At 41.1% G+C, this 12,448-nt stretch overlaps 2 protein-coding genes and 1 pseudogene across 2 annotated transcripts in view; 1 reads left to right on the top strand and 2 right to left on the bottom strand.

Moving 5' to 3' along the window:
* LOC102528539 (olfactory receptor 2F2-like) overlaps nucleotides 1-12,448 on the bottom strand; it is a 309,986-nt pseudogene that overhangs the window by 44,537 nt on the left and 253,001 nt on the right.
* KEL (Kell metallo-endopeptidase (Kell blood group)) overlaps nucleotides 1-12,448 on the bottom strand; it is a 193,693-nt gene that overhangs the window by 116,745 nt on the left and 64,500 nt on the right. The window lies entirely within an intron of this gene.
* LOC107034134 (prolactin-inducible protein homolog) lies at nucleotides 6,162-10,136 on the top strand. Its single transcript, XM_015244223.3, has 4 exons — nucleotides 6,162-6,256; nucleotides 7,722-7,824; nucleotides 9,545-9,656; nucleotides 10,009-10,136. The coding sequence occupies exons 1-4, from the start codon at nucleotides 6,162-6,164 to the stop codon at nucleotides 10,134-10,136; spliced, it is 438 nt and encodes a 145-aa protein (XP_015099709.1).

Raw genomic sequence — 12,448 nt, 5'->3', positions numbered from 1 at the left:
GGTTACATATTATTAATTACTGAGATTAATTAACTCTGGAATCAAGATCCTCACCAGGTAAGGCTAAATACTACATACACTTGAGAGACGAAACATGGCTTAGGTAAGTTTACTCCACGTCTGCAGCGTACCTGGTTTTCAATGAATGTCGAGCTGAATGAGTGAATGAATGAACGAATCTATGTATCAATGAATGAAGAGGTGAGCAGATCTCTGAAAGAAGATGGATCTGTGAGTCAATACTATGTGCCACCAGATACAGTTTTCAAGCTCACTGGAATCTAGCTACTGATATATCTATTGAGATTCCTTCAGCACAGATGTTGGGCTTTTTAAAACATTATTAGACTCAGACAGTGTCTCAGTTTTCTATTGCTACCCTAACAAATTCTCAAAACCACAGGGCTTAAAATAACACAAATTTATTAGCTTATAGTTCTGTGGGTCAAATCTTGAACACATATCTCACTGCACTAAAATCAAGACACCAGGAGGACTGTGTTCCTTTCTAGAGGATCCAGGGGAGAACCCACTGCCTCGTTCATTTCTGTTGTTGGCAGAATTCACACAGGCGCCTCCATCTCAGAACCACATCAAGCCACAAATATAAGAACTAGAACCTGAACCTGGATATTATCCTTCTCTCTCTGCCTCTCCCTCCCTCCACAGAGCCAGGAATAGTTCTCAGCTCTTAAGGACTCATGTGATTAAACTGGGCCCACCCAGATAACCCAGAATAATCTCCCCACCTCAAGTTCTACAATCTTAATTACATCTGCTAAGTCCCTTTTTCCACGCAGGGTAACATATTCACAGGTTCCTGGGACTAGAGCCTGGATATCTTGAAGGACCCATGATTCTGCATGTCATAGATGGGTAATGAAGAGTGTCACAGAAGTGACGAGGAAGTTGGACCACATGACTTTTTCCCAAGAATTCAGCTTCTATTCTCATGCAAAGCGAATAGCCCAGGAAGCAACTACTTCCTCATCTGCTGTGGGATTATCTGCATTTTTCCATGAACTATCACAGACCTCTCTTTGCCCTTGGTTTTTGCCATTATACACATAAGTCTATTTTTGCTCTCATTATTAGAAACTTTGCCTTAGTTTTAGATATTTCGATTGAGAAAATCCACAATGCTAATTTTTCTTCCTCAGAGTGAGCTTTCCTAGCAGAGCAGATCTCCTGATTTACTCGAGCCTGTCCTCAAAATGCTTGGTATAACTTCCTTTACCTCTAGCAGTTTGTTTATACGTAAACAACTTCAAACACTTTGGCATTTGACTTTTTCTTGTCCCAAATTAGAGACTGTCTCTATATTCTAAAAACAAAGCCAAAGGAAGAAACTGAATTTTCTTTTAGTCAATCCAAAATAAACAATGTAATTTACTTTCCTAGTCATGACTGCCAAGTCAATAGGTTTTCATACTTTTATAATAAAATTTAAGGCCATCAAGTGTTTCTAAACATAACAGATGCCCAATAAATATTTGTGTTTAATTGCGTGAATTAATTAAGATGTACAGATGGGTAACAATGAGTAGATGATTGGATTTTTTAAAGATCATAGTTCTGCTACAGAACTGGTAACAGCTGGTACCAGCCTGTGTTATCATTTTGCTTCCTGTATCTCTTAGCCAGACATTTTCTACTTCAGGGGAAAGTTTACTGAGCAGATGCAATAGGAACAATCTATGAGGGAAATGTGGTTTTTGAAAGTCATTCTTATAATAAAACGCACTTACTCATTTTGGAAGGACAACATGAAATAGCATTTGGAAATGGGTAGCTCTGAAAAGAACAAGTCAACTTACTGGTTTGGGTTAATAAAGGGCAATGTCAGAAATACAGGAAAGAAGAAAACAAATAAAATCTAAAATATGAAGTTTACTATGAGAGAGAAATTTTTCATAAATCCAAGAGGTAAAACCAGTAGGGATGGAGCAAGGATTTCTGGATTAATTAATGATAACTGATAGACTAAAAATAGTTTCATAAGAAGAGATGATTAGTGATGACTCATTCCAGGGTGAATGGTCAAGGACAAGAAAAATGGATACATGGGAAACTTCTGGAAGAATTTATAAGGAACTGATTACTGTGACCATCTGCTGGCTGTGAGGTGAAGAAATTGAGGTATAAATGACTTCTATTTTTCAAGTTATATTTTTCAGTTCTTTGAATTTATGTCAAAATAAAGTTGCCCCCAAAAAAGAAGCAAGTGAAAATTCTAGAAATAAAATTATAATAAATGGAATTACGAACCCAATGAACAGGTTTAATAGCAACTTTGACACAGATAAGGAGAGAATTAGTGAAACTGAAAGTAAATTAGAAAAAAAAATTATAATGAATTACAGAGAAAAGAAAGATAGATAACACAAAAAAGAAAATAAGAGACAAATGGGATATGGTGAAGAGCGGTAGAATGTTTATAATAAGTGTCTCAGAAGGAGAAGTGACAATGAATGCAAAAGAAGTAACATTTAAAGATTTACTGGTTTAGAATTTTCCAAAACTGACAAGAGACATAAAATCAGAAAAGCAAAAGAACTAAAATGTGAGTCAGGATAAAATGTAAAGAAAATCACGTTTAGCACATTACAGTGTGTGCCTACTGAGAACCAGAGATAAAGAGAATGTTTTAAGCATAATCGGGGGGGGAAGCCATTTTACCTTCAAGTGGCCAACCATAAAAATAATAACTAATTTGAAAAGAGAAGTAACAGAAGCCAGAAGAAAATGGTTTAATATTTTCAAAGTTCTAAAAGAGAAGCTGCCAATCCAGAAATGTTATATATACGGACAAGAATGTATTTAAATAGAGAGAACTTTAAAGAAGAAGTATTTTTAAGTTATTTACTTAACTAATACAATATTTGAACTCACTGGTTTTTACATTTTTCCATTTTCTTCATTCCTCATGTAATTTATCAAGAACTGATTTACAAGTGTTTAAAACTCTTAAATCTTACAAAAATTCTTAAGGTAAATAGTAGGGGAGAAAGCAGCAACCTTATTTGAACCAAGAAAATGTGCACTTCAAAATGTACTACTTCAAAAATAGTAGGTTTTTTTTTAAAGAACATTAAAATATTGCTTTGAATCAGCTATTTCTGTCTTGGAACAGGTTGCTAAAACTAACTTCAGAAGGCACAGCCAAAAGTCTAGTTGAAAGAAAAATATATATATATATATGTGTGTGTGTGTATATACAAGCATATCAAGAGACTTCACTCTTAATAAGAACAATGAAAACTTAAACTATACTCGGATAATATTTTCACCTATCTAACTGACAAACTATCAAAAGACATAACATTCTCTGTTGGTGAGACTTGGTGGGGTGGGGAGGCCTCCTCAGACATCTCTTGATGTGCAAAAACAGTATTCCACTACGGAGACCAGTTCTGCAATGCCCGTCAAGTTTACAAATGTATTTCTCTTTGATCCAGCAATTCTATTTCTTGGAATTTATCCTACAGATAAACCTAAAGAATGACAAATGATCAATGGAAAGTGTTATTCATTACAACACTATTTGCAATAGTAAAAGTTTGGGAAGTATCATATTGTTTACCAGTTAGAAAAAAAAACTGATTGAATAAATTACGGTTCATATACACAACTAAATACCCAGCTTTAGACAGACTGAAGGTAGTCTTATGCGTGACATTGAAAGCTCTCCAGATCATAGTGTTAAATAAAAACAGTGAGGCAGAGACAGTACACAATAAACCCTCTGTCAGAAGATTAGGTACACGATATGATTCATTGTTTGAGAAAGCACTGGCTTAAAGAAACACTAGGATACACAATTCTAGTAAAAGTGACTCCCTAGGGAGTATGGAGGAGGCTGAGTGAGCTGAGGCCTTAAGCTTCAGTGTCCATCCTTTACATAATTTTGTTTTTTTCACTATGAGAATATATTATTTAATTGAAAATAACTAAATTAATGGAAGGAAGGGGGGAAAGAGAAAGAAATTTAATGAGTTTTGAGAAAACAGAGATGAAAGGCAGAGTGAGCCAGGAAGAGAAGACCAGCTGCACAGCACGGGGAGTTTGAGAGTCGCCCCTCCCAATCCACAGACAATACTGCATGAAATTGAGATGAACAGATGAAAGCAACCTCCCCGGGCCTGCTCTAGCCTTAAGGCGTCTCAAGGTCCTGTTTAGTTCCGGCACTCTGGTTCTCTCAGATATTCTACAGGGGTAAGAGTTCAGCATTCTCAGCTCATTCACTCTTGAACGTCAACTCCTAATCTGAAGCCAGAACCCTCAGCTCTTCCCTGGTTCGCCCATTTGGATGGTAGACAGGAAATTCCATGAGTTCCTTAGTCACCCTAACTTTCTAAGTGGTTCTTCAGACCATGTCCGCTTCTGCAGATAATTGGAGATAATCACAAAGGTCCCTCAAAGATGGGATCTGACATCTGCCCCCACAACTGAATTCCCTTCAAGTGTTGGGATAACCAGACAGCTGCATGTACATCAATGAAATTAGAACACTCCTTCATACCATGCACGAAAATAAACTCAAAATGGCTTAAAGACCTAAATTTAAGACAAGACATGATAAACCTCCTACAAGAAAACATAGGCAAAACATTCTCCGACATAAATCTTAGCAATGTTCTCCTAGGGCAGTCTACCCAAGCAATAGAAATAAAAGCAAAAATTAACAAATGGGACCTAATTAAACTTACAAGCTTTTACACAGGCAAGGAAATCATAAGCAAAACAAGAAGACAACCTACGGAATGGGAGAAAATATTTGCAAATGATGCAACTGACAAAGGCTTAATTTCCAGACTATATTGACAGCTCAAACAACTTAATAAGAAAAAAAATAAACAACCCAGTCCAAAAATGGGCAGAGGACCTAAACAAGCAATTCTCCAGTGAAGACATACAAATGGCCAACAGGCACAGGAAAAAATACTTAATATCATTAATTATCAGAGAAATGCAAATCAAAACTACAGTGAGGTACCACCTCACAACAGTCAGAATGGCCATCATTCAAAAGTTTACAAACAATAAATACTGGAGAGGGTGTGGAGAAAAGGGAACCCTCCTGCACTGCTGGTGGGAATGTAATTTGGTGTAACCATTACAGAAAAAAGTATGGAGAGTCCTTAAAAAACTAAAAATAGACTTACCATATGATCTAGCAATCCCACTTCTGGGCATATATCCAGAGGGAACCCTAATTTGAAAATACACATACACCCCAATATTCATAGCAGCACTATATACAATAGCCAAGACATAGAAACAACCTAAATGTCCATTGACAGATGACTAGATAAAGATGTGGTATATTTATACAATGGAATACTACTCTGCCATAAAAAAGAATAAAATAATGCCATTTGCTGCAACATGGATGGAACTAGATATCATCATTCTAAGTGAAGTAAGTCAGAAAGAGAAAGAAAAATACCATATGATATCACTCATAAATGGAATCTGAAAAAAAGAGAAGAGAAGACACTAATGAACTCATCTAAAAAACAGAAACAGACTCACAGACATAGTAAAAATCTTATGGTTACCAGGGGGTAAGGGAGTGGGAAGGGATTAAATTTGACAATTCGAGATTCGCAAATGTTAGCCACTATATATAAAAATCAATTAAAATTTTTTCTTCTGTATAGCACAGGAAACTATATTCAATATCTTGTAATAGCCTTTAATGAAAAAGAATATGAAAACGAATACATGTATGTATATGCATGACTGGGACATTGTGCTGTGCACCAGAAACTGACACACTGCAACTGATTGTACTTCAATTTAAAAAGAAAGAAAAAAAGAAAGTAAGACTTAGAAAAGAATATGATGCTCTTTACAACAGTTAAGATCTATCCTTATGATCCAGGAACCTTCTAACCTAACATTGAGAAACAAGGGGAAGTGATCCAATTTATTCCTTCCTCTCTCTACCAAAATTTAAAATTCCAGCTAAATGTTGACTTTTCCCACAAAGAAACAAACAAGGTGGCAATGAGGGAAATCCCAAGGTATGACAGTTTTGGCTGAGTGAACCTGCCCAAACAGCTCCAGGGTCCGTCCACCTGCTACCATTATAAAGAGTTATCCTGGTCCCTGTGAGTACACAGTCCTCCTGTGTGCGAGTATCAAATTCCTCCAACATGCGTGCTCTTCAGCTTCTGCTCAAGACCAGCCCCGCTGCCCTGCTCCTGATTCTCTGCCTGAGACTGGGGACTGGTGCAGCTCAAGAACTGCCATAAGTCGTCTCTCTTCCTTCCCTACAGAAGATCTCCCAGGGAGGACACTTTTCCCAACCCAGAAACCCACGTTCTGAACCTAGAGACTATTTTCCTGCCCCAAGAGGATCCATCCCAGGAGTCCTCACTGTTTGTGTCCCTTGGTCTCACTCTTCCCTATTCAGAACCTATTGTAGAGGTTACTGAATTCATGACCTACAGCTCTTTTGTGTTATAACTCAGTTTTCTACCCTGAGTTTATAATTCTCATCCTTGTCCCCTAAAAGAGAAGCAGAAGCAGGAATGTGATCTTGGTCAATAGCTGTGGGACAAGCTTTAGATAAGATGCCCGAGCTACACGAGGGGGGCCATGGCCGTGACCCTACCCAGCATACAAGGTTGTGCTCATCCACCAGCTCAGATGATCCCTGTGACTTTATTAGAAACAGTGCTCACCTTCTTAAGATCTGCCTCATACCCTGGAGCTCAGAGTCTCCAAGATCGAGCATGTTTCTCTAATCAAGCAAAGGTAGAAAAATGCTCCTGGACCCTGCCTTTTCCTCGACCTGTTCCTGTAAGCAAGTCCATGACGTGATAAAGATGGTCTCCAGTTCTACCATTATCCTTGCGAGTGGAGAGGCATTGAAGGGGGACCATGGCTTAGCCAAGAGGAAAGAACTGAGTTCCAGAAGGAAGTCAGGAGTTCCCTGGGAGACATGGAGCAGAAAGAATATGGAGAAAGGAGTATCTAGCAGATGGGAATGAAGCCATGTAGATTTTGGTGAAGGGATACCTGCCAAGCTTGAGGATTTCTCTAAGGAGAAGAGAGGCAAAGAGGGTAGAGGCTACGTATGGGGTAAACTGGGAGTCAACCCCTTTGGGTTAACTAACTAGTACTAGTTTCCCTTCAGTTCAGGCCCGAGGAACAGTGAGTTGATGAACAGAGCTGAGCTAATTTGATCATCATATTAAACCTTAATTCATGACGCAGTTTCTCAAATTCTTAGGGCTACGTATCCTTCCACCAGCTCTACTAGTGTCCAAAAAGGAGCTTCCCTGGATTCTGAAATGATTCCACAAGAAAAATGGGATGGAAGGGAGAGCATCCCAGGCTAACGCAGACCATGCAATCAAATCACTTCCTGCCCAAAACAGAACCAGGGAGATTTAGCCAGGAATCTGTGATGAAGGGAAAGCAGATCTTCCAGCCCGGTTCTCTGCCCTCATTTAGCTGACAAAATATATGACCTCCTTCACTCTAGCCTCCACTTGCCTCTTCTTATCCGGATAGGACGCACAGAGCCCTTAGGTGTGTGTCATGCAAAGGGGGTTCTTCCAAGTGATGATACTGATGCTTCCATGTCTTCCCCACTCCTTGCATCCCACGGCTCTCTCTGCCTCTCCTGAATCCATCTTCCCTCCCAGGTTACCTCAGTCCTGGACTTTTATCTGACTTTGAGTATCTCCCTCTTTTGCCATATCTAGACGAAACATAATCTCAGCAAACCTGACAATTATTCCAAATGGAGTCCCGACGAACTATCTGGTAACATTCTCAGTTACAAATCACGAGACCCCATACATGGTGGTAAGTGAAGAATTGGGGGTTATGGCAATTGGGGAAAGAGAAGAGAAATAGCGTAGTAAGTAACTTCAGCAGTCATTACTGATGTGATGTGAAACAACACCTTACAAATAAGTCACCTACAAATGCTTCTGCATACATTAGCCTTGAAGCTCAGAGCAGCTCTGTGAGGAATGTGTGTATTGTTATTTCCATTTTAAAGATGGAGAAGTGGTGATATGGAGGGGATAAGTGAGTAGAGGTTTTAATCATGCCAGGACTCTTCAATTCATCGGGGAGGGGAGAAGAGACAAAAGTGGGGAGAATGGGGATAAAAACAAAGATGGGTAAGACTGAGTGACAGTGATCGGAGAGCTTTCCTGGAATTGAGCCATCCGCCCTCCTGCCACCAGCTCGTGCAGTGATGAGGTTGAGCCAGGGAGACCCCACTCCATAGGCCATGGCAGATGTCAGAGAAGCTGCAAGAATGTGGTAATCCTCATCTCCCTCCATTTGGGAAATTTACCAGCAGACAAGAACTGGGCTTTCTCAGTCACTGCTTCCATCACCTTTCCCTGCTGTGTTCACGCAGCCTTCAGAACCTCAATCTACCACCTACTTCACTATCTTTCATTTCAATCCCCAATTCCTTCGAGACCTCCTTAGGGTTTTTAGAGAACAGATGCAAACAGAAGGGAAAGCTGCAAAGTTACCAAACACCCTAAGAAAAATACATATAGTATCTGATGTTTATTCAAATATATTAGATGCTAGAAATGCTTTCGAGAAGTCCCCTTTCCAGAGATCTTCTTTGATGCTGTTTCAGCAAGGTCCTGATACTTTCTCTTCTCAGGTCTGGCTTCAGCAGATTTCTTCTCCTCTCTGAGAATCTCAGTCATTACTTACATCTTCTACCTAATTAAACGTTTTATAAGTCTATTCGCTGAGGAAAACGGCACTAAGTAGTAGTTGGCCAAGTGCTTTCAGATTCCACGTGTGTTTATTTGTACAGTAAACATGGCACTTCACATTTATGAAGATCTTTATTATCCACAAAGCACAAAAACTCAAGAACTCATACATATTAGACAGGTAAGTATCAATACTTCGATCTTAGGTAAAAGAGAAGCTCAGAGGGATAAATACCATGTCACAAAGCTGGAAAGCAGGATACTTGGGACATTAAACCCTGTTTTGTTTGTTTGCTGGGTTGCTTTTTTTTTCCCCCACCACATCAGAGTAGACCAAGATAACCCTCTTGGTTCACAGAGAAGTTATTTAAATCATTTCCTACACACTCCAATTTTGGAACTTCAGTCCAGAACTAAATACAGTCCAACAATAGTGACCCCCTGACTCTTCTACTGCTAAAAATAGAAAACTTAACAATCCATTTCACAAGTCAGTTGATGAGTGAAATGCTAATCAGACCCTCACAGGTGTGTTAACTCCCACTCCAGAGACACCTTCAAACCAAAGTTCTGGACTTTGTCATTCACACCTCCCAAGAAAACATCTTTTTAACAATGCAGGTTTAAGTTGAACACGACAGATGAAGAGAATCACAAAAAAGCTGGCTAAAGTCAAGCACGGCGCTAAATGTGTTAAGGGGTGATGGCTAAGGCGAAACCCCTGGTACCCCCTTCCTGTGGTGACCTGAAACATGTTTATTTTGCTTAATTCTTACTCCAAGCCTGCCTTAACCAGATCTATTCTCTTTAACCCTTCCCCACCTTCTCGTCAGATTAAAACCACCATCCAGGCCACCCCAAACGTTGTGTTTCCTTTTGGTAATTTTGCTTCCACCAGCTGTCTGTGTAGTACAAGAAACTTCTTCTGGGACATACAAACGTTTGGTAAGCAAACATACCTCCTACTGGAGCATTAATGGCAGATAAGGGGGAATGTTAGGAGAGGTCAAACCAAAAAGGGGAAACCAAGACATGGCAGGAAGCAAAAGGAATAAGGCATTGGAGTAAGAATGAAACGCAAGATGTAGAGGAAGTGTGGGCAAGGGGTTCAACGTCGGGGGAGGGAGATCGGGGGGTGACAGCTGTGCCTTGTACACGAGACTGGGAAATGGAGCCAAGTGTCAGACACAGGAAAAGGCGGGATAAGACGGTGCGGGAATGGAGCCTGGGGGAGAGGGCCAGAAGGGAGGCGGAGTGGAATCCAACTGCCTGACACAGCTTCGCTTCTCCTCTCCAGAAAATGCGACCATAATAGGGTTGGCTCAAGTTGTGTCCGAGGAGAACATATGCCCTCCTGATGTGGCACTGTACCCCGTCACTGGTGACAAAGTCTTTGTTGTGGACAATGTCAACATAACACCCTGATCTGGAAAGTCTGCTGTCTCTGAGTTTGTGGGCATCTGTGTAGACAGTAAAATAAACTCCCTACTGGCTTCTCAATGTCCTATCTGTGTTCTTTCCCCAAAACATAGTGCTGAATCTGCTCAGACACCCCGGGTCCTAAAGCACCAGTCTTTCAACAATCTTTCTTAGATATGATACATGAGCATTCACTCCCTAGCAAATGAGGAGAGAGAGAAGACAGGAATTCTCCTCACCATTTAACCCAGGAAGGAAAATGTCCAAAGAGAGAATTGTCCCCAGGGCTAAAATTGAGGGTAGAATTGAACAAAGATTCCAAGTTCACCTCCTGTTTTAGTCCAATTACCTCCCACCCAAAAGCTCAACTAATCTGAAGTCCTAAAACTGTACATCTTGCTCCTCTCTGATGGGGGGCAAGGAAAAGACCCACAGCATCTCAGACTTGCTAGGCTCCTAACCCGACGTTCCTTTCCTGTGCCCACGCTCTTGTGTTTCCTCACAGTGAGACAAAACTCAGAAAGCTGGGCAATAGCAACTGTTAGTGGGGAGGGAGGGGTCATGGGGCCATCCAGCACTGCTAGCAGGGAGGGTATAAATAGGTACAACCGTCTGGAGAGCCATCTGACATGTCTCAATCGAGTTACTTCTGTACGTGCCTTACGACCCAGCACTTCCACAACTAGAAGTGATGATAAGAGAGGCCACTGCGACCCCTGGGCTCCTAGGCCAGCCTACTGTAGCTGTCAAGGACAAAGCACCACTGAATAGCCATTGTTTCAAAATAGGTGCCACATCTTGAAGGACATCACCATAACCCTCAAGAGTCTGATCCCCAACTTACCTCCTTAGCTGCTCATTTATGAGGTTTTTTTCCTGAGTGTTATATGGCCAGCAGTTTCCTGATGATGCAATTAATGGAAAGCCAATAAGCTCCTTGATCATGTGCCCACTATGGCAACACTTTCATTAAAAAAAAAAGACTCCATTGATCTAAGGAGATAGAAGTCAGACACTCTGTGAGCTCTCAGGTGGTGATGCTGACCAAGACACTGTAAGCAGGAGAGAGAGATCCACCCCTAGAATAAGTATCAACCTCAATAAAGAAAAGATATTGCCCCCGTCAAGCACCAAAAGGGTTCAGTGTAATCGTTATTCTACCCAATGTTCTCCTTGAGAGACGGTACCCTGCTGAGGTCTCAGTGTGAGTCCCTGTTGTTGAGAGGCTGGCAGCTGCAATATCTAAATCACTTCAGGTAAGAGGAGCATCAGAGCATCAATCACCACCTCATTAGCCATCACACAGGCACTGAGGAGCTGAGGACAGGAGCTGGCTGACATCCAGAGAACCAGTCATCCTGTCCCCTAACTCCTCAACACTCCCTCTGTGTCAAACACTCTTATGGGCACAGACATTCTGTGTTCACATCCATTGGTTCTTTCAAATGGCTCTTTTCCGGACCTCCTGAGTCAAATATTCCACGCTTGTCCCTGACCAACCAGCCAAGAGATGTGCCACTGCTCAAGAGTCCATGTCTATCTTTACCTCATCACTTTTCCTTTCACACAAAATGACCAAGTGTACTGCTTGTGGCTCCACCCACTGACAGTATGTTCCCTCAGCTGTGTTTTTCTAAAGAACTCCTGAGTGAAGTTTTAGCTGGACAACAGGCTACCTTTAGCTCACAAAAACAAGTTGGGCTATCTAATCTGCGAGCCACACCTGCGTGTTATTTTTTCCCTCCAAAATCTAGACATAGGAACTCCCCGACTCGTGAGGCTGCAGGTCCAATCTAAAGTGTATCCGAAGTAGTTGACAGGGAGGATAAACCACCTTTTTCTGTATTGTAAGCCCTCTGGACCAAGTTGGGTCCAACCTCAGCTGTGCTATTTTCATTGTATGATGGATTGCTGCTACACCCACTCAAATACATAATTTGTGGGTCTGCCAATGCGTAAGTCATAATGGGAAACTCTGGTCCCCTAGCTTCTCGGTGTTTCATGGTCAAGTACTGGGTTTCCATAGTGCTCATGTCCTGTTCAAAAAAAAAAGTTTTCTGCTACAGATGGTGTAGCCTTGCTCCAGAATCCTCTTCCCCGACGCTCACCAGACCACACTCAGAGTCCTTAATGACCTTATTTAACCTGAATCACCTCCTTAGAGGCCTTCTCCCCAGTACAGTCACTTGAGGGGAAGGATGTAGGGCATCAGTATATTAATCTGGAGGGGGCACAACTGAGTCGTAGCAAGACAGCTCAAGCCAAAGTTTGAAACTGTTACAGAAGTCTGGTTTTGCTCTGGATACCACACAAAACTG

This window comes from Vicugna pacos, chromosome 7 (genome assembly GCF_048564905.1).
Source record: "Vicugna pacos chromosome 7, VicPac4, whole genome shotgun sequence".
NCBI classification, from domain to species: domain Eukaryota; kingdom Metazoa; phylum Chordata; class Mammalia; order Artiodactyla; family Camelidae; genus Vicugna; species Vicugna pacos.
The sequence above is the reverse complement of the archived record's forward strand: the minus strand, read 5'-3'. Positions and strand labels throughout refer to the sequence as shown.

Coding starts and splice junctions, on each gene's coding strand:
- LOC107034134 (XM_015244223.3), top strand. CDS start 6,162: ATGCGTGCTCTTCAGCTTCTGCTCAAGACCAGCCCCGCTGCCCTGCTC. Junction 6,257..7,721: donor GGTGCAGCTCAAGAACTGCC/ATAAGTCGTCTC, acceptor TGCCATATCTAG/ACGAAACATAATCTCAGCAA. Junction 7,825..9,544: donor ACGAGACCCCATACATGGTG/GTAAGTGAAGAA, acceptor CCTTCTCGTCAG/ATTAAAACCACCATCCAGGC.